Here is a 25,024-nt window from a genome sequence, read left to right on the forward strand (position 1 = left end):
CTTGGTGTGTCAACCACTTGTCTAGGTGCATGCAACCACACCAAAAAGATTTGTTTGAGCTAGACATAACATGTCATGCATTTTATGCATGGATAAAGTAGCAGCACAGCAGTGGTAACAAAGTCACTTGAAAGCAGTACCTGTTGTGTATTCAGCAAAGGAAGTGAGGACAAGATAATTTATTTGTTAAACAAACAAACAAACCAGACCAAACAAAAAAACCAATCACAGCAATTTCAGCATCATCTGGAGAACTAGAATAATTTAAAACTCCACATTAGCTATAAGAGCAATTCATTTAATGCAATAACTTTATTGAAGGAAAAAAACTGACACATTTAAGTAAAGATTTCACCTCATTACAGAGAAAGCCAAAAGTTAGGAAAAAATGTGTTTATCAAAGTAGTAATCGAACAATGAAAGTACATTAAAAAAAAGCACAACATAATTAGTAACAGTATAATACATTGAGGAAAAATTGCGTTTTTAATTTTACAAAACAATTCCCCAGTTGTTAAAAAAATTTAGTGTTGTCCGATTACAGAGAGGCACTTGGTTTCAAGAAAACATCACATTTCTGTGCTTTCTGTTCTACATGGTTTGTATTTGCCACAGTTGTAAACATCAGGATTTAAGACAAATGTGTTTAAACATTATCCTTCTCAGTTTCAAAAGTCTACAATAGCAACAGTGATCTGACTTTCATTAACATGATTAAATACCAAAACTAAGCAGGAACTTTCCTCAGAAACTCAACAGACATTCTTTCAGTCTCTTTCCATACAGCTAAAGGGGATGAGCTTCAAGTGCTCCACAAGGCAGATCCCAGAACATGAGTTTCACACCACACGTAAGCTACAGAGTCACGAGCTTCCAGATGCTTTTCATGCCAGATTTTAGCTACCCACAAGTCACAATTGATTCAATACTCTCACCCTGCACCTTGCTGGAAGCCAACCCATAGCAGAGCCTCCACCAAACTTGCATATTATGGATTCACACATAAAGCCTAACACACTTTCTTTTTAAAAAGATGATTTTCAGAAGAATTTCAATTTGGTGGTGCAGAAATTTCTTCCTTTTTTCCCAACAGCTCATGTACAATCTTATTACTGTAAATAGTTAACAAGAGGGGATTGTTCACACCATCACTCTAGAACTGTCTCACTATCAGTATTCACAACAGACTTCATCACATAAAACAGAGCAAAACTTTGAAGTAATGAAAAAAATATTCCCACATTTTAATGTACAGAATCCCAGTACTTTTGGGTACAGATCCACTCTTCCCCTTCCATTTCTACTATATCTGCAAGGTCATCTGAACCCAGATTATACATTTCATGCTAGAACCTTATGCGAAGGCTGCTTGGTTAAGGTTATATTATCTGTACAGCAAAGATTAAAAAAAAAGTAGATAGGCAATATGACCAACAGTGAAGCTGGGTAAACACTCTCTGGTAGAACACCAAATCCTACCAAGATGTGCCATCCAACATCATACAAGTTTCCTAAGGAAAGTCAGCCTTGAAAGTGCTGTAGGCAACTGAGCATGAAGTTCAGGAAGGAAGGCACTTTGTGATTTAAAACACAAAAGTCTCTACTGTTTACAGTAGTGTGCACACAATAAAGGCTTCAGAAATGCCCGCTACACTTCCTGCCAAGCAGTTAGCCAAAACTGATGATATCAAAACTTAACACAAAGTAGTTTTTCATGGCCAAGAAATAGTATAATGAAACTCAGATTGAAACTGGTTAAGAGGGAACATTCATAACAAAGTGGAAAAATCTTTCGCTGCTAAAAAAGAAGAGTAAAAATCTGAAGCTGTTTGTTCTGATAGAGGAGAGTTATTTTAAACCAAAAATGGTTGTAGATGAAGTGACACACCCTGAGTATGTTTCACTTATTGGCAAGAATATGGTGAATCTCTCCTACTGTCTGACCTTCATAGGAACAGAATACAACACCAAAAGGCAACACAAACCCAGTGGCACTCCAGTGATCCTTGTCTTTGCCATCTCCCCCTGGGTTCCCGTCCTTTAAGGGCACAATTGCTTAGCTTCATGTGCCATGCAGTCAAATGAAGATTTGTTCTTCTCTCTTATTCAATTAAATTAAATTTGAAAAGGACTGGGGGATGAAAGAAAAAAAATAACTTATCCGCTATCTATTGGTAATTTACATTTCATGCTTCTAAGTGCTTGTGCTCACAACAGTCAGCTGAAAGGTTCCAGTTACCTAGTGTGCAAAGTGAAAAACTAATATTCAGCATACCTAAATCTGGTGTTATTCCAGAGGAACTCTGCTATTCCAGAGGAACAGAGCCAGGGTACTACAATCCTGAACAAGCTAGTCAAAATAATCAAAAGGCTTTTACCCCTATTCTGATCTACTCAAAAAAGGACACCAGAAGTCACGTTCCATTATGTTGACTGCTGATGACCCTGGCCTGGAATGATGATCCAAGGTAATCTAACTTTCCTGGAGATGGGAAAGATAACTATTGAATGCTGTACTCCTAGCATTTTCTAGGAACACCCAGAGATATTAAAACTAAAGGAATATTGGAATGTTAATGGCATTAGAGTTACATTTCAATTGCCCTTATACAAAGGAATTCTGTAAACATTATCAAAGTGCTATTAAAAAAAACTAACACAGGTCCTTTGACAGATGTAAATTAGGTACTGAACCTATTCACTGATGAAAGACACACTTCAGTTTATAGATCAGTCAGGGAAAAGAAGTATCAGTATTCTTTAATTTCCAGTCTCTCTTGGGCATTTAACTAATCCTTCTTTTTAAGCAAAGTAATGGTCAATCTTACTATTTCAACACTAACATCCGAATCATAGGGGGCAACAGGGGAGGAAAGCACCAGCACATCATGAAGTGTAACTGACTCACTCCAACATCAGTGCCACATTTTCAAAGAGGCATTTTTCCATTCAAACACCTTTGTAACAGTAACTCTGGCCAGCTGGAATGCAGAGGAAGTCTGTTTAAATTTCCCTTTCACGCTTTTCAGAGAAGCCTGACAGCAGTATGATACAGTGCTTTATAAATTATCAGAAGCACACTTAAGATTTTAAATTAACTCAGTTCCTACTAACATTCTGGAAGCTTTCTGGAAATATTCAGCTTCACTAAGGGATTAGACTTTACTGCTAATTAGATCTAGGTTTTTCTTACATTGACATCTTTGTGGTACAAGTCAGGGACACACTTGTCATACAAACCCAGGAAAGCTGTTAAATGACTAAAGACTTGGTTGACAGGGAAGAAAGGCTTCTGCTCATACTAAAGTCCACTGGGTAATCCTCTTCATAGGCACTGACTCCAGCAAGACAGTTTGGTAAGAGGAGAAGTGAAAGCAGTTAAGCAGCATTCCACACAGGAGCAGCAGGAATCTCTGCTGAGATACTAAACACCTGACTGCTGCTGTGGTTTGGGGAGTAAATGATTATACCTAGCTCAGAAGATAAAAAGAATGTTGAGTGGCATTGGAATTTGCATACTGGCTGCTCAGTATTTGTTTGGGGGTGGCAGATAGATTATTACATGCTTTCTTTGCTAAGACAGTAAATCAAAAATTGTACTTTCTCCTCAAAGCAGAAGTAGTTCACTAATGTATGCAAGAACTTTAGGAGAAACAAAACTGGTCCCATTTACAAAAACAAAACAAAACAACTGGAGTTAATTAAAGGTTCAGAGAACTTGGTTACACAACAGCTCACTTTGACCTTATCAACAGTTTGTCCTTTGGAAAAAAAAAAAAGGACAAACTGTCCTTGCTTACCTATCATGCCCTCAGCTTCTCACTACTCCCATGTAACAGCTGGAGAAGCACCTTGCTTCTCATGAAAAATTTCAGTTTCCTAACTTGTATGTATTGCCTTTAGCTGCAGGAAAGGCAAAAACAAAACAAAACCTCAGGTTCCGGGCAGCTAAAAAATTCTATTAACCTTATTTTGCAAGAACTTTTCCAATGAGAAAAAGTCTTTTACAGATGAAAATGTCACTTTTGTATATTTTAAGGAAAACCACCAGTCTAAACTGAAAATTAAATGCTTTGTTAAAGATGCAAACATTTCATACTTAGTCCAAAACAGTCTTTTCATTTATAATTAAATCTTTTAGAAGTCTCATAAACCTAAAATGTTGAAAGAGAGGCAGGAAAAGAAAGAATACCAATATTCCATTATCCAAGGCAAACAGTGCAAAGATTAATTGACTTAAGGCTATTTAAAAAAAAAAAAAAGACAACTTCTCAATAAGAAGTCAGTTGGCAACTGATTTCTTTTTCTCAAACAAATTAACTAAACAGACATAGTCTCAGAGTCAAGGTCTCCATTTGTTACAGACTTGATGCATTACTCTTAATTTTGCAAAACCAAATACCTGATTTTACATAAAAATTATCATAACAAATTCCAGACCTCTGTCCAGTTCTTCTGCCAGACTGAACATCACTTCATCATGAGCACCTTGTGCTACAGATACCATTGCTTACAAAAACAAGCAATTGCACACACTGGATTTAACACAAGGGGCTTCTAACAACAAGCTGAAAGGCACACATTTGAGAGAGAAGTTGGAAAATACATACACAGTGATCTTAATACAGTTCTACTATACTTGCTAGAACTTCATGAAGCACCTGCTGTTCCTGTTAGGACAGGCAGACTGAAACACATTTCTTCACAGCATCCCTACAGGCAGGAGAGAGAAAAAAAAAAAGTCAGCTCAGTTACACTGAGCTGGAGAGACTCATTCCATGCTGCTATCACACACTGACTCGGAGGACTTAAAAGATCAGCTGACCACATGCTACTTGTGCTTACATGGTTTGCGTGCCTACCTGAATGTGTTAGAGGCAAACACGTCTGCTCACTCTCTAACTGCAGTGGAGATGACACCTGTAGGCCTGCATTCCAAAGGCAAGCCTTAAGTTTAGTGTGTGGTCAGCAACTTAGATATTTTTGCAGGAAGGCCCTCTCTTTTTGCTATGTTTGTGTTCTAGAGAAGACGTTTAGTTTCATTTTCAGATTTAACTACATGTATTTCCTCCCTCTAAAACACCACCACGGAACAACTTCTAAAGCCATACATTAAAATGCTTATATAAAAGAATTTTTTGTATAATTAAATCTGGAGATGGCAAAAGATAAAGCAGTAGGGAAGCTTACCTTGCAAATGGTATGAAGGAAATGCTGTACCTAAAAAGCAACAATTAACAGTTACATTTCATGTCAGATTATATTAGAGCAGCAAGCAAGGGGAATAACCCCTCCATTGTCACTATAGGTAACTGCAAGATACACAACCAAAATGAAGTTTTGAGTTTGTGAGCAACAGGAATGAGCTTCCTTCCAAGTCACCTTAGCCAAGTTAGGCTGTGCAACACCACAGCAAAATCAGGGGGCATGCTGTAGAAGCATTTTAGACACAGTTTTCCTGCACCCGATGTTCTTCATGCTCCAGTGCCCATTGAAGGCTGGCTGGATGTTCCTATAAGTTTCTGTGCTCCTTCTGGGACATTACACAGAGCACACGTTAACTTAAAGAACACTAACACTTAACTTGATTGCAGATCTGGGTCTTTTAACAAGGCAAATTCAGGAGAGTGACAAAGAGAAATAACAGAGAGTAAACAAAAAATGGATTTAAAAGGGGAAGAAAACAAGCAGTTTTACTTCAAGTTCACAAAAATTAAACACATTCAAAAGAACCTCTCCAGAAATGGAGCCCTGAGCTCCATCTCCAAAGCATTTCAACTAGTGTGAGAGACCAAGAAGAGGTAACAAGTCAGCTCCTCCTTGATTCATTGTCTCATATCTAGGTGAATGGTGAGGTACAAAAAAAAAAAAAAAAAAATCTCCTTTCCTCATGCAATGTCAAAATCCACACAGTTCAGCTCCTGATGTCAGAATGCAATAGAAAAAGGAGTGTGAGGGGAAGAAATCACTTACCATGCCAAGGCAAAAAACTGTAAGATGCAGAAAAGGAGCGCGAGTCCTGCCTTGCGCCACTGGAGGAAGAGAGAAGGGGCCAGAGGGGAACATAACACACAATAAGACAACAGTGTAAGCATCTTATTTTGAAAACATACTCCAGTTATATATATATATAGGTAGAAGATGTGTACTCACCCAGAAAGCGGAACACAGTGTTAGTATGAGACACAACTAGAAGAAAACAAACAATTCCTATTGAATTAAGAAAACACTCCACTTTTGTGAGATACTGCAACACCATATTGGGTTCCTTCACAGAGGCATAAACAGATTACATAATTTCATAGTTTTATCCAATCCTGAGTAAAAGTTCTTATATAACAAGTTCTTGCTATTGCATTTCTGAAGAGAATATAAGTAACAAGAAAATATCAGCCTGAGATCTCCAGAAAATAATTTTTTAGCAGTAAAAGAACAAGAGGAAGAGGCTCCTATAGCTCTTTTGCAACATCAGCAGGTTCCTACTTCATCCTCACACTTCTTGGTGTCATAGGTATACACCACCTTTCATCTTTTTATCTAAGTTTTTTCAATTGCTACTCTAGTCTTTCTGCTTCCCTACGTGTCACATTTCCTATTGATTCTCAAGGTTACCAAGTTGGAGGTTGAAGTTATGTCATTACTTAATTCTTGCCAATTGAAACTACAATATACCTTCATAAACTTCAGGCTATTGCTTAGTAGCTCTCCTATTACACTAAAGTCCAGCACAGCCATTCAACACAGCACTTTCTTCAGACTTGCACCATGTCTTTACTACAGTTAAAATCTTATGGGATAGTGTGCTATTTTGGATTGCTTTCTTCTCTAACCCTCAGTTTTAACAGAAGCTTCTTTTTAGTTCAAGTTTTCATTTTCAATTTAAGACACAACAGCCCATTTAGCTGTGACAGATGCTGATACTTGACCTGGCTTCATCAACATCTAAGAGCTTTTTGAATATACATGTACCATTGTGATACTAGAGATGATAATGTGCATTTTCCTGTTTGATTTAAAAAAAAAAAAAAGGTATTTAGTACTGCATATTTAAGTCAGCAACATATACAAGCCAAAGAAATCACACGCTTCACCTCAACCATGATTATTAACATTAACTGCAGTTTTTCTATTAGTTTTGAGGTGGTGATTTGTATATTGCTATGAATACTATAGCATACATCTAACAACTGTCTGTTTTCCAGTGAACAACATTCCAGGCATTCTCCTGACTCTAGGCATCCTAAATACATATAAAACAACCACAACAGAGTAGGCTTCTTGACTGCTGCTGCTCTGTGAGCACACAGGGTCAATTTCTCAAGCTCCATCTGTTGCCTGCAGCCCTTCTGATGCTTTAAGAGAAAACAGAAAGTGCAGTTACCAAGCAAATGCTCTGAAGATACTCATACTGAAAATGGGAGGACAGTTTCATGCAAGTTGAGCCACCTTCCAGATCTTAGACTCTCCAAGAGATCCCAAGAAAGTTGAAGAGACAAAAAAGGACAGGCACTTTGAAACAAGTCAGTCAGCAACTTAATAGCAGTTTTCACACTTCTCCCCCTAGCAGAGGGTTGGCCACAATTCCCATCTTCTGAAGATAAAACTAATTCCAAGTTTCAAAAACTAAACCAAACTAGTCAACTGGAATGATTTTTTGTATTTTTAATGCAAGATGATGAAGGCATAACTATTCTCCAGTTGCCTTGTCAAGAAATAAACTACCAGATGGAAAAAAAAAAATTATGCAACTTACATAGTGCAACTATGTAAAAAACTAGTTTCTCACCTTTCATCTTTTAAGGAACAACAAAGCATGATGTTGAAGCTTGAAGCACCCTAAAAAGCACATGCACACACACCAGCCACAGACCTGAAATCATCATTTAGCAAAACAACCTGGCTTCAGCTCAGTCTGCTGTAATAGGAAGGGGGTTTGCTGGTGCTATGCATCTTTGCACCACAGCACACATGAAGGACGTTTCATGTTTTAAGAAAAAAACCAACACACCAAGAAACCACCACCAAACACATCCTAAACACATCCTGAGAGGTAGTTATATCAATTTATATGAAAAAAAAAGGAAAAGGAAATTGTTCCTAAGTTAGCATGACTTAGAGCTGATTTATTTGATACTTACTAGCATAACAGTAGTAGCAATCAAACGTGTAGGCTCAAACATCCTTTTCAATTGTTTCATTGGTCCCATAAGAAAGAGAGTACTGTGAAAAATGATACAAGATTTACATAGAGGTAGAAAGGCATAAGTGAAACTAGGCAAGATTCCTCATTAAGGGAGTTTAGTGTGCTGACTGCAGTGATATACTGCATCTCTACATCATGTTGTTACCATAGATATACAAGACAAAATCCAGTCCTGCTTTTCTTTGTGCAAAGTATTGATTCAATAACTTTATGCACACTTGTTCAGTTACAATTAACATAAACATAGAACTATAAAGCTAGAAGCATAGGTCAGCTTCAATTAGAGCATTCTTGACAGATGCTTTTTTAACCTGCTTTTCAAAAACACCAGCCACAGAGGCTCTGCACAGATTGCCAGGTAATCCCACTCAATTCCTCTACATAAAGGACTCTTTTCAGGCCTGGATCTATTCTCTGATCCCTTACCAGATATGCAGCTCTCACCCCAGTGATTGATGCTGCACTAATTATACAAGGTAGAAGTTCTATTAAAGGTGGTATTTCTGCCTTATAAACTACATTATTCTGCCTCATTATAATCTTTCCAATTCCATTCCTTGTGCTTTCTAATGTTAAGCTTCCTCAATCACAGAAAGTTGTGCTTGCCACAAAGTCAGTGGGATGATGCTTCAGAAACCTCAGTGGACAAGAAGGCTTATCAAACCCTGACTACCCTGACAGATCTGCCCTAAATATATTCACATAGAAAATTACCAAAGGTAAAATGGCAAATAACTATTTTTATCTTGAGGGAGGTGAAAGCTAACAAAATAAATAAAACCTCAATACTCAAAGCATGACTTTGATTCTTCTTTACTGATGGGTAACTTTTACCTTGAATAAATTGCTAAGCACAATAAACAAATATTTTCTTTACCATTTCAGGGCACTACAGGGAAATGCTTTTCTTCAAAATTCAGCAAATCTATATAAGCAAATCTCCCACAAAAGCAACAGTTTTTATCACTTACAGACCTTCACCTATCATTCTGGTTTATTTTTTTAATCTTCATTTGGGAATATATAAAGATTGTTACCTCCCAATAGATGCAATATTCCCCAGGGTGTAAAATGCTGCAAAGAGCATCAGCCCTTTCTTCGGTATCCATAGGAAACAACTACCCTAAAAAGGAACATTTACAGAGGGGAGGGGAGAAATTAGTATTGTTTTTAAATTGGAAAAAGAAACATATCCAAGAAATGTCACATTACAAAAGAAATCTTTGTAAAACTTAAACCCAAGCTGCAGAATCACACACACAAAGTAAATTGCGTTTGTTGGTATTCTTGTTAAGAGTGAGTGTACTGCACTAACTGAAACTGAGTCATGTGTCTTCCCAAAGACAGCAGAAAAAAAAAATGATAAAAAAAACCAAAGCTAGCATACAATTGCATCCAGCTAGGCTGAAATTACTTGGGCTCCTGAAAATCAAGTATCAAGGAGATCTGGCAAAAAGCCCTTACCAAGAGGGAGAACAGGCATCCTAATGCAAAACAAGCAACGAAGCCTTTAACTCTGGTGCCCCAGCCCAACGTAGTTGCATCAATAACCTAGACGTGAGGAGAAAAGTAAGAGTATGTGTTACTATTCATAGACCTTACCACACACCAAGCCTGTACGTTTCCTCTAGAATGCTAAACTTGTGTCCTAGCACAAACGGAGCCTAAGTTTTGATGCACTCTCTTCTGGGAAGTGAGCAGGGAAGTTCCTGTTCCTCCGATGGATTTTCGGGCTCGCTGCAACCCGGCTTCCCGTGCCGGCCCAGCCCGGGTTCACTCGGGAGACCGAGTCACCCTTTCTCCCACACAAGAGAATCCAGGGCCCCCTTCCCAGGCAGCGGCACCCCCGGTTCGCGGGGTCAAACACGGGGACTGGAAGTGCGAGCCGAGGGTCTCGAAACCAGCACCAGACGAACCGCCGTCCCCGGCAGCCCCCCCGACAGACTCCGACCGGGGGGGAGCCGGAGTCCAACCCAGGGGCTGAGTGAGGGGCACGGCCAATCCTCCCCGAGAGGCCGCCGCGGCTCTGAGGGGCGGCCCGGGGCCTCCCGGTGCTGCGCTTCCGCCAACCATCGCCCGGTCCCGGCACGCAGCCCACCCGGAGGGGAAGGCAGGGTCGGGGGAAGCGGAGCCTTACTTCGGTCAAGCCGCCGGGCTCCTCCGCGTCGCGGCCGCTCAGCACCCGCTTGAGTTTGTCCATACCGCCCACCTCGGCCCGAGCCACAGCGCCTCTGTCCCGCACACGGCCTGGCCGGGCCGGACTGGACTGGACCGCCCCACCCTGCCCTGCCCTTTCCTTCCTCTCCTCCGGGACTATCCGCCCCGGCATGCACCGCGCCAACGCCGGCTACCTGCACTCTCCAGGTAGATGAAGGCCGGCGGCGACGGCGCGGAGGCTGCCGGGAGATGTAGTTCAAGCAGACTGTTTAGGGAGGTGGAAGGTGGAACCGCGTCCGGCGATGAGGGTGAAAGACCGAACACCGGCCCTGAGGCTTTACGAGAGGCGAGGGGGGGGGGGGGGTAATCGGTGAGTCCTCCTGGGGCCGCCGGGTTCCTAAGGGCGGGGGGAGGGCTGGAGGCACCGCGAGAAGCACGGTGCCGGCGGACCCCGCGCTGGGATCCACAGCCCACCGGGGCACCACCGGGGCACCACCGGGGCACCACCGGGGCACCACCGGGGCACCACCGGGGCACCACCGGCGCCTGAGGCTGCCTCGCTGCCAGGGAGGGGCGGGCGAGCGAGCGAGAGGAGAAAGGTGCTGGGAATGTTGTAGCTGTGCCTGTGCCCCCTCCCGAACAGCTCTACCGGGGCGGGTACATGATCTTCACTACTGCAAACCTTCCCAACTGGTTTCATGAAACGCAGCGTAGCGCCTACTCCCGCGTTCATGTGGCAGAGATTATCTTCACTGAAATTTACAGGTTTGGGGTTTAAGAGACAGTAAACACTTCCGCTTTCCCTAAAAGTCAGGCATTTTATACTTTTACATATTCCCTAAGAGTCAGGTATTTCTTACTTTCTTACATTTGACATCAAAACTGAGTGTTTCCCAGGCTTCAGAAGAGTCCATACACTCTGCCAGTTTTCCTTCTCCCACCTCCTCCCACCCCTTTCGAATCTACCCCTTAGCAATAGTGAAGCTCATAAAAACAGTAATACAAATTTCATTTTGCTCCCACTACTGTGGGGCTCTTCCTCTGTTCTGAAAAAGGTCTCATTTTATTTTCCTAACTAGCCAGAGTGGTGTGACGGCACACAGAGGCACACAAGTGCAACATCTTACTATGCGTGCAAAATTCAGCATCACCAATAGTTAATTCAGTTTATTTTGATCAGATAAAAACAGAACTATAAAATGTTTGGTACATTTTATTTAGCAACATACAAGAATATAAACTGCCACATGTTAAACTTGCCACAAAGCAGCTGGAGAATCACCTCGCTCCCTCCCCCTAAAATTATTGTATCCAAAGTGCTCCTTTTCTGTGGAAAAATTGCATCAGAGAGCTTGTGGTAGGACAGTTTATACTGCTGCTTCTTGATAAGCTGTGTTGTTTAAGAGTCACAAAGTGCTCCAAGTTTTACTGTGTAGCAACTCTAACTTCCTTGACAAGTTCTTGTGATTTCCCCAATATTTGTGTTCCACTTAAATGTGCAGCACTCAAAATAGATGGATTATCACGTATCTATATAATCAGGATTCGAGTCCATTCAGAACAATTGTTTCAACAGGTCACAAATTGCTATACATGATGGACAAGTCTAAACACATGTAAAGCTAAACATGCAGAGCACCCTTCTCAGTGCTGTGTGTTGATTCTGTGGGTGTCCCCCACACACCATACTTCAGCTCAGTGGAACTCAACATTAGCAGTACTGACCAAAACTAAATCACAATTTTTGTTAATAAATGCAGATAAAAGTTTCTTTCATGCCAGCACTACATCAGCTCTCCCCTCAGTCACTACCAGCTTTAAAGTGTGTTCTTGTAAGCCTTTAAGGCATGACTAAGAGAGGTGTGATGATTTCCCTCTACCAGAAAAGTATCTCTTCACTCCCATTTATTGTTCTCCTCCTTGTCACTCTCTCCTCATACCCCTCCATCACTGGAGTGAACCTGAATAATCTTCTATTACCAAATGAATTTTGAAAACTTCCATGCTGCTTTCCATTTGCAGCCAAACCATTACTCATCCTGACACTAAAATCTTTAGAATCAAGTGCAGGAAGATAAAAAAAGCCAACAGAATTTAGGACTCCAATGGGAAATCATGGAGGACCTCAACTCTACTTCATACTGGCTGTAAATTCCCCCACCCAGATCATGTCCAACTGATAATTTTTTTCAGAGACTTTAATTTCATTTCTCTTCACTAATTTTATCCTTTGGATCATAAGATTTTTTGTAGTAATTCTTTCCAAAGGATTCCAAAGATAAGGCTGAAGGTGTATTCAGGAAAAAAATAATTCTAATCACTAACTTTTTTACAAAATAATCCTCACAGAACCCAGTGAGGTAGGCATGTATTAACTCTCATTTTTACATACAGGGAACTGAGGCACAGAGAAGTGACTTTCAAAAGGTTGGAGCAAATCAGTTACACAGGAAAACCTGCACTTAGTTGCTGCCTTTCAATCTTATGATCAACTCAGGCTGTCTAAAATAAAAGTGAAACTTAGTGTATTATTTGTTTTTACTATGAAAACAGTCACTTAGGTGGCAGTCGGCTTTTTTTCAAAAAACCTCAGGGTCCTCTTCTCTGAGCGAAAACAATTTCTCAAAAGACCTGGTTCAATACCAGGTTTTGAGGTGGGTTGTTTCTATTGAGCCATGCAGTGTAGAATCTGAAGACTTTTAACAAAAACTTTGACATCAGAACATGTACACATTCTTATTGGCCACCACCTTAAGTCACAAGGCCTTGCTTTTCAATTTTTTTTTGCTTCTTGCTCTTCATAGCGAGCACGGGGTAAACCTAGACAAGTCTGTTTAGCTCCCCCATTCTTAAGCCAAACCATTAACATAATTTAAGATTTCCAAAAGCAATTTAAATATTTAAAATTTAATGTAAAATGTGTTGAGTTAAAACCATGACTATACATGTGATCACACTTCTATCAGTATCAGAATTTTAAGAATTTTAAAAATAACCTAAACCAATGTATCTGTAATACCTGTTAGCATCCTTTTAAAGCTATATAGGATCTTGTTTCTCAATCTGCAAATACCAGAATCCTTGAAGGACTAGAGATTAACACCCCTTTCTTCCCCAGCCTTATGTCACTCTGCAATTTTACTCTCAGGGCAGTAAAACCATCATACTTGGGCACCATCAAATACTTCCATCAGGAGGTCAATACAACACAATGTGTTTCAAACATAGCACATGACTGTAGTAGCATACAGACCCAAAGTAACAGTCTCTAGAACTGCTTAGAGAAATCTAGCAGACATCAGAATAAACTGGTATTTGTCAAATAGATTTACCAGTCTGTGTCTCTGTTTACTTCTAGCTATTCTGCTCTGGAGGTAATGCCTCACAAATACCTCTGAATAGTGTCAAACAAGGCTTTTTTCTTTTTTACTCCCTATACATAGCCTCAGATGAAATTAATATTCTTAAATTAGTCTGAATCAGAGAATACAAAAAGTAACTCAGTTGGTTATCAGCTCACAGCAGAGAAAGCCAAGCAAAATGTGTCATTTAGGACTGACAGCTCAAAACACGGAAGACAATCTTTTTTTCCTCTTTTTTTTTTTTTCCTTTGGATGACTTCTCAGTAAGAATAACATCATGCCAATCTTACGACTCCAATAGTCTCTTAGTATCTGAAGCAGCAATAGCAAAATCTTCATAGAAGTGTTTGTGGTGGAGGGTCCAGACAATACTCCTGCCTAACTGGGAAACTAAACAAAATACAGACTCTAAAATCACAAGAGTGTTTCTCAAAATGCCGTTGAAACCTGTAGCTCACAGCCACACTATCATTAATTCCAGGTACAGATTAAAAAACAAAAACAAAACCAAAAAACACCATTAGCAAAACCTGCTTGAAATGTTTTCTCTCAGGGCTACAGAAAAATTAGCCAATTTTTTTATTCCACCAGTAGTGAAACCGCCAGCCATGGCAATTGTTACCTGATCACATTATCTCCAGTCTACGTCAAGTCCATATAAAGTCACATTTATTTAGACTTAACACACGTGGTTTCCAGTGATGCTTCTGGTTTAGGCTCCAGCTTCTCTGGGAACTCTAGTTTTTCACAGATTGTCTCCTTTATGGGTAGGTACTGAGAGATCTCATTAGGTTCCGTGAACAAGGAAGGAGGAACATGCTACGAAGCAAAGATTTTACATGAAACAGGTGAATGAAGAGAGAGGGAAAAAAAACCCCAACAAAATGAAAGTATTCAAAACCTGAATTTTAACAGACAATTCATAATTTAACTGATTTAAACACCTGATGTCAGGTATGATTATTAAAATTTACCTTGTACATTCAAATCTACACATAGTCTTTTACTCCTTGTGTGGATCAATAGGATAAGAAAAGGTTTTTTAATGTTTTTAAGTAGCAGATTATAACACTGAAACTTTCTACCAACATTCTTCAAGAAGTATTCAGAGCAATTCAAATGCCACCTGTATTTTGGCTATCCCTAACATGCAAAGAATTCTACTGCTGTTTAAATTATTTCAAACCTATGTAAATCAAGAATCTTTTTTGTTGTTGTTTACCTATGCAAGCTGCTCTAGGGAACCTAAAATTCACATGCACTTCCTCTCTGTAACAGCAGGCAATAAAATTTATTTAACAGCAGATGATAATTTTTAAACATGAGGTGATATAAAATTTAAATCATTGGTTTATACTTCTAAACCCACAAAACAATCAGAAATCTTGTACCTAAACTTAGTTTTGTTAATAAGGATCACACATTGTTAAGGAATTATACAACGCCCCTTTCCTCAAAAAGAGAAGCATTTGACAAAATCCTCAGAAGGTTAGGATCACATCAGTCACTTTTTACAGGTGAAGGAAAAACAAGGGAGAAGGAAAGTAACAAAAATACCCAAGATCAAGTGCGGGTCAAGTATGGAAATCAACAGATGCAACTCCAAAAGTGCCTCAAATTATTCTGAGCCATTACTAGAGTTTTAGGGTGGGCTATTGAACTTGTTTGATAAAACTGGGTGTGTCTACTTCCAATTAAATCTTAATCCCTAATACTACTAGCAAGCATATGAAGAGCCCTGAAATGTAGCATCATGAGACATGGACTAACTGATTTTATAGCTGAACAGTTCTATTAAAAAAAAAATTAAAACTTTCTAACTCAGAAGTAGAAAAAGTAACCCAATCCTGTATCTTGCCATATGATCCTAGCACTTACAAATGAAAATCTGCTCTGAAATCATCAAAACAGATGCTACATAAGCAGAAAGATTAGGGAGAATGGCTTAGACACAGTATTCTCTATGCTGACTGTAACACAATTTTAAAAAGCAGTCAGAAAAAAATACTTTAAAAATTCAATACCTTTAAACTTGATATTTTGCTCTCTCTGGATGTATATTCTCGCAACATGTAAGCCTTGTCAGCCTAGTGGGGAAAAAATGGAAAAAAAGTCATTACAAAATTATCATCTAGTATCAGTGCAAATTAGCTTTTTAAATACATTTAATTTAGTAAACATTTTAATGTGATTGACCACAGGTTTTCACCTGGGAGCAGAAACATGTTCAAATTCACAAAGACAGAGAAAGATGTTTAGTATTGTTCTCCTTCCCAAAAATTGCCTTTCTGTGTGCATGCATAAAAAAGAAAATCTGTAACTGAATATGCTTGTTATTTTACTCAGCTATACCTCCTTCATCAGTACAAATAAAGCTAGATGGAATAAGCAAACCACAACTGCTACATTCTGTGTTATGTGTGAGCTACTAGAACTCGGTTTAGTATGGACAGTTATTTGCACACCAAAACTTGCAGTTATGTATTAGACAAGGCAAAAAACCATTTCCTTGGAGACAAGGATAAGAATAGTATCACACCATTTACTGTTTTTCCGCCTGTATCTCCTCTCCAATCTGCATCCAGCAAATATATTCAAATGTTACTTCACAATGAGGGGCAGCCTACTCTGTTCACACATACCTAGCCCCATGGTTGCTACTTCACCACCACCACAATAATAAAACACACTTGAACGTTCAGTTCAGGTAAACTTTTGGCCCCTAAAATTAGTATTAAATTACAGGGATATCAATCAGCAGCAATCTCTGAAAGTAACATAGCAAGGGAGCAACTGTAAAATACTGATGATGGTAGGAGTTTACCTCATGATGAAGCCTTGTGTCATTCATCCTGATAAGTACCCCATCAACTCGCAAGAAAAACCTTAACAGCACAAAAAAGCTGGAAGGCATAACTCTCTGCAAAAATAAAGGTGTTCTATTCAGCATAGTACAAAGGTTTTATGTACTTATCTACATCAGATATTCACAACAAAAGATAGGGTGATGAGTTTTCAGTAATCAAATGAAAAATTGGGCACCTGATACGCTACAGCTATCACTGGACAGCAGGGCAGACAATGATTCAAAAGATTCTTAGGCAGGATGCAGGAAGTTCAGGGGAGGCTTGCCAGTGTGACACCCATCTATGAGAAGGGCCAGAAGGAGAATCTGAGGAACTATATGTCTGTCAGCCCAGTCTTGGTACCAGGGAAGATGATGAAGTGGTTCCTTTTGAGTGAGCTCACATGGCATGTGCAAGACAACCACAGGATCAGGCCCAGTCAGCATGGGTTCATGACTGGTAGGTCCTGCTTGACCAACCTCATCTCCTTCTATGACCAGGTGATCCATTTAGTGGATGAAGGAAAGGCTGTGGATATTGTCTTCTGGACATGAGTAAAGCCTTTGACTCTGTTTCTCCTAGAAGTCTCCTGGAGAAGCTGGCAGCTTATGGCTTAGACACATGTACTCTTCGCTGGGTTAAAAACTGGACAGACAAGCCCAGAGAGTTGTGGTGAATGGAGTTAAATCCTATTGGGGACCAGTTAGAGGTGGTGTTCCCCAGAGATCAGTTTTATTAATTATTTATTTTTATAATTTATTTAATATCTTTAGCAATGATCTGGATGAGGGTATTGAGTGCTCCCTCTAAGTTTGCAGATGACACCAAGTCGTGTGGGAGTGTGTATCTGCCTGAGGGTAGGAATGCTCTGCAAAGGGATCTGGAGAGGCTGGCTCAGTAAGCCAAGGCTAATTGTATGGGGTTCAACAAGACCAAGTTCCAGGTATTGCACTTGGGTCACAACAATCCCATGCAACACTACAGACTTGGGAAAAAGTGCCTGGAAGGCTTCCCTGCAGAAAAAGACCTGGGGAAGATGATCAACAGCCAGCTGAACATGAGCCAGCAGTGTGCCCACGGCCAATGGCATCCTGGCCTGTATGAGACATACTGTGTCCAGCAGGATGAGGGCACTGGTGAGGCCACTCCTCAAGTACTGTGTTCAGTTCTGGGCCCCTCACTACAAGGAAGACCTTGAGTTGGTGGAGTGAGTTCAGAGAAGGGCAACCAAGTTGGTGAAGGGTCTGGAACAAGTCCTGCGAGGAGAGGCTGAGGCAGAGTAGGTGATCCTGCTTTGGCAGGGGGGTTGGGTCGTATGATCTTTTGAGGTCCCTTCCAACTCCTAACTTTCTGTGATTCTGTGAATTGGGGGTGTTTAGTCTGATGAAGAGGGGGCTGAGGGAAGACCTTATTGCTCTTTAGAAGTACTGGAACTGTAGTGAGGTGGGAGTCGGTCTCTTCTCCCATGTAACTCATGATAGAATGAGAGGCCTCGAGTTGCACCAGGAGAGATTGAGATTGGAAATGAGAAAAAAATTATTTACTGGAAGAATGGTCAAGCACTGGAACAGGCTGTTCAGGGAAATGGTGGAGACACACGTCCCTGGAGGTGTTAAAAAAATATGTAGACATAGCACTTCAGGACATGGTTTAGTCATCAGGGTTATGTAGGGTTGATGGTCGGACTTGATAATCTTAGAGATCTTTCCAAACTTTAATGATTCTATGATTCTAAAAAGGAAAAGATCATTCCCTGAAGCACCTGTGTTCCAAATTTCAAGACAACATACTTTCCAGTAAGACTGTACGTCTAAGAACTTTCTATTTTAAACTTTAAGTCCCAGAAGGAACAACATGCAAAAAGTTACTGCATTTTGCATACATGAGCCAAATGAGTCACCAAGTATCATCTCTCAGTACTCACTATTTTTACACTCAGACTTGACACTCCATGGTCATGAAGTTCGTCTTCAAACAGAAGTACTTCTTCAAAAAACATAATTTGTTCCCTGGCTTTCAATTTCTCTGTATTTATGTGTTCTGTTGTAGGAACAACCTGAAGAAAAAGATTAAGAACAATTAACATTAATTTTTTGCCAAGCTAAAGTTTGTCCTGATCATTTAAAACACACAATTGCTAGTTTCAGAAAGGAAAAAGCTTTTAAGGCACTGATCTTAAAACATCCCAAATTTCTAAGAGAAAAAGTTAAAATTAAAAACAGAGTTTCCAAGAGGAAACTAATCAAAGAAAAAAAACAAGAGTGGACAATTCTAAATAAACTTTCCTCTGGGTATAGACTCATCAGGATTTCACCTACAAACTTCTGCTGACTTTATGTATTTCACAACATCTGACAGTACCTCGTGTTTAACATAAAAACGAGAAGCTCTGGTTTTTAAGCAGGATTCCATGCATTTGGTTATCTCTAGCCCACTACCAACCCTGAACAGAACTCTAATAAAGCCTTTCCTGGGAAATCAAGTGGTCTCCATTTCGTGGTCTCCACACTCACAGACTTCCACTGCCTAAAGATTACAGGGCCAACAAGACATTGTTTCTTCCTATGCTGCACTTGTAGTTCCAGAATAACTCAAGTGATCTATAACTAATGAAATCCTAGTGAATTAATATAAATTATCTGGTTAGTAGCAAGCTATCTGCATACAGTAAAAAGAAGCTGGGAACTTCAGTCTTGTTTTCAAGTAAATAAAGACAAGAGAAGGACCATGAGTTTAAATATGAGGAATTATTGTTGCAAAACAAAACAAAACAAAACCCCATAAAGCCACTGAAAGCAGCCAGATCTACATATCTGCTTAAATAAGCGATCAAGCAAAAGAGAGTAAAGGTCCTGGAGAATTACACAATTTATAGTTCTTCTGTGTGTGAGTAGCTCAGTGCTTCAGAGGGGCATCCAGAAACCACTGAAGATTCCTATGTGCTTCACTCTCCGAGTAAGTCCTCACTAAAGGACATATCAGAACCCTTTGATATAATCAAAAAATGCTTTGCAAAAAAGCACCAATTAGTAAAATAAGCCATTATTTGAATAGGGTAATATGCTGGGAGACATGAAAAGCCCAAACAATACTTTCAAGTTAGAAACTATGAAGCATGAAAGATTTTACAGAAGCCTATTGAAAGGTAAATGACTGCTTATAAAAAAAGAAGTGTTGGTCTTCGACTGAAACAATGTGCAATCAGCATTAAACAAGGAGAAAATTGTTACCTTTAATGTTACAGTATCTCCCAGCAGTGTTCCTTTGTAGTCTGTTGTGTAAGTCCAATCATATGGCTTGACTACTTCCTTGGTGTGCTCAGTCTCACTCCTCAAGAGGTGAAAGAGAAAACAGCATGCTTTATAGCAGTTCTTCAAAAATTATAACCCCAGATAATTTTATGCATTTCAGTTCCTCCACTCTGCATGGAGAAAACCAGCAGTATTGTCTGTGCTGCAATGACAACGTCAAGACTTAATAATGCAGTATTGTTTCTTTCACATTTATTCCCATAATAAATTAGAGAACTGTTACCAGAATTCCAGTACTAATATTATCTCAGTCCCAAGTCAAAATTTAAATTTTATTTCAATGCTGTTGAAAAATCTGCATTTCAAGATACTTTTTTCTTTAGGTAGGAAGCAGAAAGCAATCTGCTGTTAACAAACAGTAATCATCAGCACTGCTATTTGCCTTAGTTTTCATCACAGCTTTCTCTCTCTGTGCTCTAGTTCTAGGTGCTCTGCAACTAACTTAGTAACTACTAAGCAGTACAATTAGTTCTCATGTGTGGCAATTGTTCTGCTATATTCCTAAGGCTAAGGTTTTGAACACAGAGAATTTGGCACTGTGAAATGCCACACAATACAGTCTTGTAATGCCTGAACCTCTCAAGTTTGAATAAACAGAAACAGCAATAAGCCCCATTAAACTTGTAGTTTATTTTAAGAAAGCAAAGACAAATGAAAAATGTAGTTGACCCATTTTATCATATAGGATCATCATGGCAAAGAAAAGCAAAGTGAGTTCTGGGATCACACACTGTATCTTATGGAAGAACTAGATGCAACACGGTCTTCAAGAGTTCAGTTTGTTCTCTTAACTACTTTATGACAATTTCAGGTAAAACACACCAGTACTTGCCCACTGAGGATAAAATACTGTACCTGCTCTCTTGCCACTCCTCTGCACAAGCCACTTTGATCATACCTTGGCAATTATTGACACATTTTAAAGCATCTGTTGCATTGAATTCAATTCCAAAACCATGATCATGCTGTATTCTTAGGATATTGTCTCCAAACATCATCTCTGGTAGGGAAGGCATGTGTAACTCGTCTGCCAGTCTGCACAGAAAAGAAGTCCCATGAAGAGAGATCAGTCAGCTATAGTTCAGCAAATGTAGTTCTTGTGTTGGCATAAATGTACTTTATGCTGTGGTAATTATAGGAGACATCATGTTCTGCAAAATTTTGTTTTTTTCCCAGTTTACTCATTTGACATGAATTGCAGAGCCATTGATCCAAAGTGACTTTTTCACCACAAAATATTCCCAAGACATTCCTTCTCCATCAGGCTTATTCAAAAGGCTCATACTTGCAGAATCCAAAAAAGATCTGGTAGGCATGAAGTAGCATCTTTCAACCTGTTGTAGCAAATCCTTGGGTGGTCCATGAATTACTTCGGAAGGTGTCCAAAATGAAGTTATAGGAATGAGCAATTATTGCCAGCATGTTTAAATTCACTACACACTGGTCTACACCTCCAAATTTAGAAGGCAATGAAAAAAGGACTTAAAACAGCCCTGGCAGAGTATGTGAAAAGTGCAGAAGACACTGGTGTGCTCCATTACTTTCCTAAGCTGGTAGAGAATAGGTACCAGTATTTGTAACCTTAACCATGAGAGCCATAGCCACAGACCCATCTGAACAAAGTACTTCATGGACCAAACAAGCATGAAGAAAAGCTCAAACCATCCTATTTCATGTTTTGGTTTACATCTGTCAATCTTTAAACTTAATTATGCATATGTACTTATACACATACACTGTATATAGATACACACACATGTATGACTTCATATGCCCACTGACCAAAATGCTTCTTTTACTTCTTATTCCTCCTTACCACTACTTACTTTACTTCTCAAGATCAAAAAGAAACAGCTAACATCTGCAGAGAAGAAAACTTTAAGAAATGCTCTAATCATGAGGGGAAAAAAAAGCCCAAAGCATCCTAAATTGCAACTTTCACATTTATAATAATGCATTCCTGAACAAAAGTGGTTATTTCACTCATCCTGCACACAGAAGAACACTATGGTAATCAAAATGAAGCAAAAATAGTGACTCCACAGACGTGAAGAATATAATCTCTGTCTTTCTTAGAGCAGGCAGGATAATGTCATGAACTTTTCTATTTCATCAAGTGTAGGCCCCTTGACCTGCAAAGACCAACTCCAGCATACAAAGGAGTTCTTGGCTATGGCACATTTCATCCTTCACCTTTCCACAGAGGCTGCCAACGGATTTTTGTGATACACGTTTGCCAGAAATAAAACTCTTACATATACTAATGATGTGTCTCAAGCAATTAGAAAGGCAAAATGCCAAGAGAAATACATTATAAAAGGAAGCTGACTAAAAGCACTGCAACTGAATAGTTCTTGAATCTTCAAATATCAAGTAGAAGATTTTTTTCAGGGGGATTTAATGCTAGGTACCAAACCTATAGGTAAATGGACTTCTCTTCCCTACCCTGCTAAATCCTCTGTGTTGTGGCTCTTGAAACCTTCAGCCTTTTTCAATGTCTTCAGAAAAATTGTATGTCCCTTAAAAACATCTAGACAGATAAAAGTAATTTCTGAAAATTAGAGAAAGGACTTTATTATTAAATAGCTACACAGCTAAAGAAACTGAATAGATGAGAAGATGAGTACAGCAGGCAATTTGTCTATTAGACTAGCAGTTCGAGCCTCTCTCTTGTTCCCAGATAATGAAGAGAATTAATATTCTCTTCATCTTTAGAATTAAGATCTTAATTTTTAGGAAGCAATATCCTACAAAATAAGTCTTCACAAACATGCCATAAAAATGGGATACTCTAACAGCCTTCCTTCCTCTGCAGGACACAGGCACATCTTAGGCAGATGTTGAATCTTCACTATGGAGAAATTGATAAATCACGGGATTCTACTTTTTGTACCCATAACTGCAAAAGAATAAAGGGCCATTAGTCAGAAGCAGTTTAAGAATATTATTTTAGGCATCAAACATAAGCAAAGGTGCAGAAGGGAACCTAGCTTTCACCTGTTTTAAGGCAGATGGAAAGTTTTATAAAAAAACAAACAAAAATCAAAACAAAAACAATTGTGCTGTCATGTCAAAAAATTGACACTTATATAGTTTACTACAAAAAAAAACAAAAAACATTTCAAGGAATGGGACTTTATCAAACCAATTAGCTTCAGAAAAGCTAAAAGCAACATGAACAGAGATCCATTTCAGAATACTAACAAGATTTCCATATATGTATTCCAGAATTTGAAACCAAGAAGTATCTTTCAATTCCAGTTACCACCAAGGTCAGCTACGGTACTGCACAGCTGAGCTGTTCATTTCCATATTAGCAAATCTGACTTCAGTACTTGATGCTGACACCAAAGCATTTTCTGTAACAGTTTGACAGCAGCAGGAATTGCTACAAGGAGAAAGCAAATAAAAATTTGCTAATGAAAACGACTAAAATAGCCATTACCACAAAGGAGCTTGCGAGAGTCTGTGGACCACACTTAAAAGAACCTGAATCGCAATTAACATGTAATTAAGAAAACCACTCCCAAACCGTTAGCAATCACTAAAAACAAGCTTATAGAAACCAACTGTAACGCAGATCATCTCATTTTCTTCTCAAGCCAAAGAATCAAGCTTATCCTCGCTAAAAAAGAGGGAACAACCTTCCCTACTGGATTAAAGTGTCCCCCCCCTTCAGAGAACCTTGTTTCTTTGTCGCGCAAGGCGACAAGACCCCTCGCTACCAGGGAGCCACGTCCCAGCCCCGCGGAGGCTTCTCTCCGCGCTCCAGAGAAGGGCAAGGACCCGCGGAGGTACTGTCCCGTCCCCGTGTCCCGTTCCCCCCCCAGCCTCGGCCGGACCCGAGCCTTCCCCACCTCTCGGCCTGCGCCGACTTCATGATGTGCGTTCGAGCGGCGCTCAGCTTCCACGGCCCGAAGTTGAATTCGCGCCGACTGCTCTGGAAAACGGGGTGCATGGCTGATGCAAGGAGGGGAATGCCTCACCGAGGAGAAGGCCGGAGGGGCCGGGAAGGGCGGCGGCGGAGCCTGCCCAGCCCCACCTCGCCTCGTCTCGCCTCTCTCCACCGCAGCTCGTACACCCCTAACGGCAGGAACGGTGCCGCCGGAACCACCGCCTCAAGCAACTTCCGCTTCCGGGGAGGAGGGCGGTGGCCGTGCAGTGGCGGGGGGAGACGTCCGGCGGGCGGGGCGGGAGCTGTGGATGCTTCCTCCCGGGAGGAGCCTTCAGTTCCCCTGCGCCCGTAGAGCCGTGGCTGGAGTGGGTGTCTCCGGTATTCTCAGCCCCGCTGCGCCAGGGTGGGCAACGGGGCGCGAAGAGCCAGCGGGCTCCACCTCTGCCCCGGCTCGCGGGGAACCGGGGTGTAGCCCGCGCAGAACGTGTGTTTCCCCGGCCGGCATTCATGCCTACAGCCGTATCTTCCGCTAATACCTATCTGAGCCCAGCCTGACAGTGGCCGGGTGGGTTAGAGCAGGCGTGGGGAGCTCCTAAACCCCTGATCGCCTCGGGCTGTGGCTCTCCGGACATGTTGCAGTTTAGCAATCACTGCCCGAAACGTACAGGCACCTTACACCTGGTCGGTGCACACATACATGTGGAGTCTCCTGTGCCGGTTTGGTTATCTTTTTAAACGCTGTTCAAATATTACACTTTTAAAATGTCAAAATATGATGGCATGGTGTGCTTAAAATCCTGTTCAAAACATCAGGACAATTCACTATCCCAGTACGGGTGGCCGGGTGATGGCGTTGCCCTCTTGTCAAAAGGACAGACTAACTCCCCAGAGACTTCCCTTGGCGTTGAGGCACGATGTTCTTCTGGCTGCTGTTGGACGGACCACAGTATCAGGGGATGCAGGGAACGTGATGCCCATGTCATGAAAAACTCTCTCCCAAATCACGGGGCAAACAAAACACAACAGAACTCGGGGGAGAGCGGGCATTCTCTTGTGCTCGAGGGCCTCGACGGGTTATGGGGAGGTCAAGTGTGGCATGTAATAATCCTTCACCCTTTATACTGCATCCGCCTTTGCTTCAGGTGGAGACGCGCAGCTCCTCTCAAAATCTACTCTGTGCTACTTTTAATAGCATTTTTGGAGCTAGGAAGTTTGTAATTAGGATCTGTTCCGCTCTGTGGCTGACTTGC

At 40.5% G+C, this 25,024-nt stretch overlaps 2 protein-coding genes across 2 annotated transcripts; both read right to left on the reverse strand.

Annotated features, from left to right (window-relative positions):
• Positions 1 to 281: 281 nt before the first annotated feature.
• SFT2D2 (SFT2 domain containing 2) lies at positions 282 to 10,496 on the reverse strand. Its single transcript, XM_030460950.1, has 8 exons — positions 10,341 to 10,496; positions 9,668 to 9,754; positions 9,241 to 9,326; positions 8,139 to 8,220; positions 6,154 to 6,189; positions 5,974 to 6,032; positions 5,191 to 5,220; positions 282 to 4,713 (listed from the first exon to the last, which is right to left on the reverse strand). The coding sequence occupies exons 1-8, from the start codon at positions 10,401 to 10,403 to the stop codon at positions 4,674 to 4,676; spliced, it is 483 nt and encodes a 160-aa protein (XP_030316810.1). The 5' UTR covers positions 10,404 to 10,496; the 3' UTR covers positions 282 to 4,673.
• A 1,061-nt stretch (positions 10,497 to 11,557) lies between these two features.
• Positions 11,558 to 24,014, reverse strand: TIPRL (TOR signaling pathway regulator). The gene is made up of 7 exons (XM_008502630.2): positions 23,737 to 24,014; positions 20,735 to 20,914; positions 19,799 to 19,898; positions 18,493 to 18,624; positions 16,547 to 16,642; positions 15,747 to 15,809; positions 11,558 to 14,541 (listed from the first exon to the last, which is right to left on the reverse strand). The coding sequence occupies exons 1-7, from the start codon at positions 23,835 to 23,837 to the stop codon at positions 14,392 to 14,394; spliced, it is 822 nt and encodes a 273-aa protein (XP_008500852.1). The 5' UTR covers positions 23,838 to 24,014; the 3' UTR covers positions 11,558 to 14,391.
• Positions 24,015 to 25,024: the final 1,010 nt, after the last annotated feature.

The sequence above is a fragment of the Calypte anna genome, chromosome 1, assembly GCF_003957555.1.
Source record: "Calypte anna isolate BGI_N300 chromosome 1, bCalAnn1_v1.p, whole genome shotgun sequence".
NCBI classification, from domain to species: Eukaryota; Metazoa; Chordata; class Aves; order Apodiformes; family Trochilidae; genus Calypte; species Calypte anna.

Coding starts and splice junctions, on each gene's coding strand:
- SFT2D2 (XM_030460950.1), bottom strand. CDS start 10,403: ATGGACAAACTCAAGCGGGTGCTGAGCGGCCGCGACGCGGAGGAGCCC. Junction 8,221..9,240: donor AATATTGCATCTATTGGGAG/GTAACAATCTTT, acceptor CATTTTTCACAG/TACTCTCTTTCTTATGGGAC. Junction 5,221..5,973: donor CAGTTTTTTGCCTTGGCATG/GTAAGTGATTTC, acceptor GTTGCTTTTTAG/GTACAGCATTTCCTTCATAC.
- TIPRL (XM_008502630.2), bottom strand. CDS start 23,837: ATGCACCCCGTTTTCCAGAGCAGTCGGCGCGAATTCAACTTCGGGCCG. Junction 19,899..20,734: donor GAGGAGTGGCAAGAGAGCAG/GTACAGTATTTT, acceptor TCACCTCTTGAG/GAGTGAGACTGAGCACACCA. Junction 18,625..19,798: donor GAGATACTGTAACATTAAAG/GTAACAATTTTC, acceptor CTTTTTCTTCAG/GTTGTTCCTACAACAGAACA.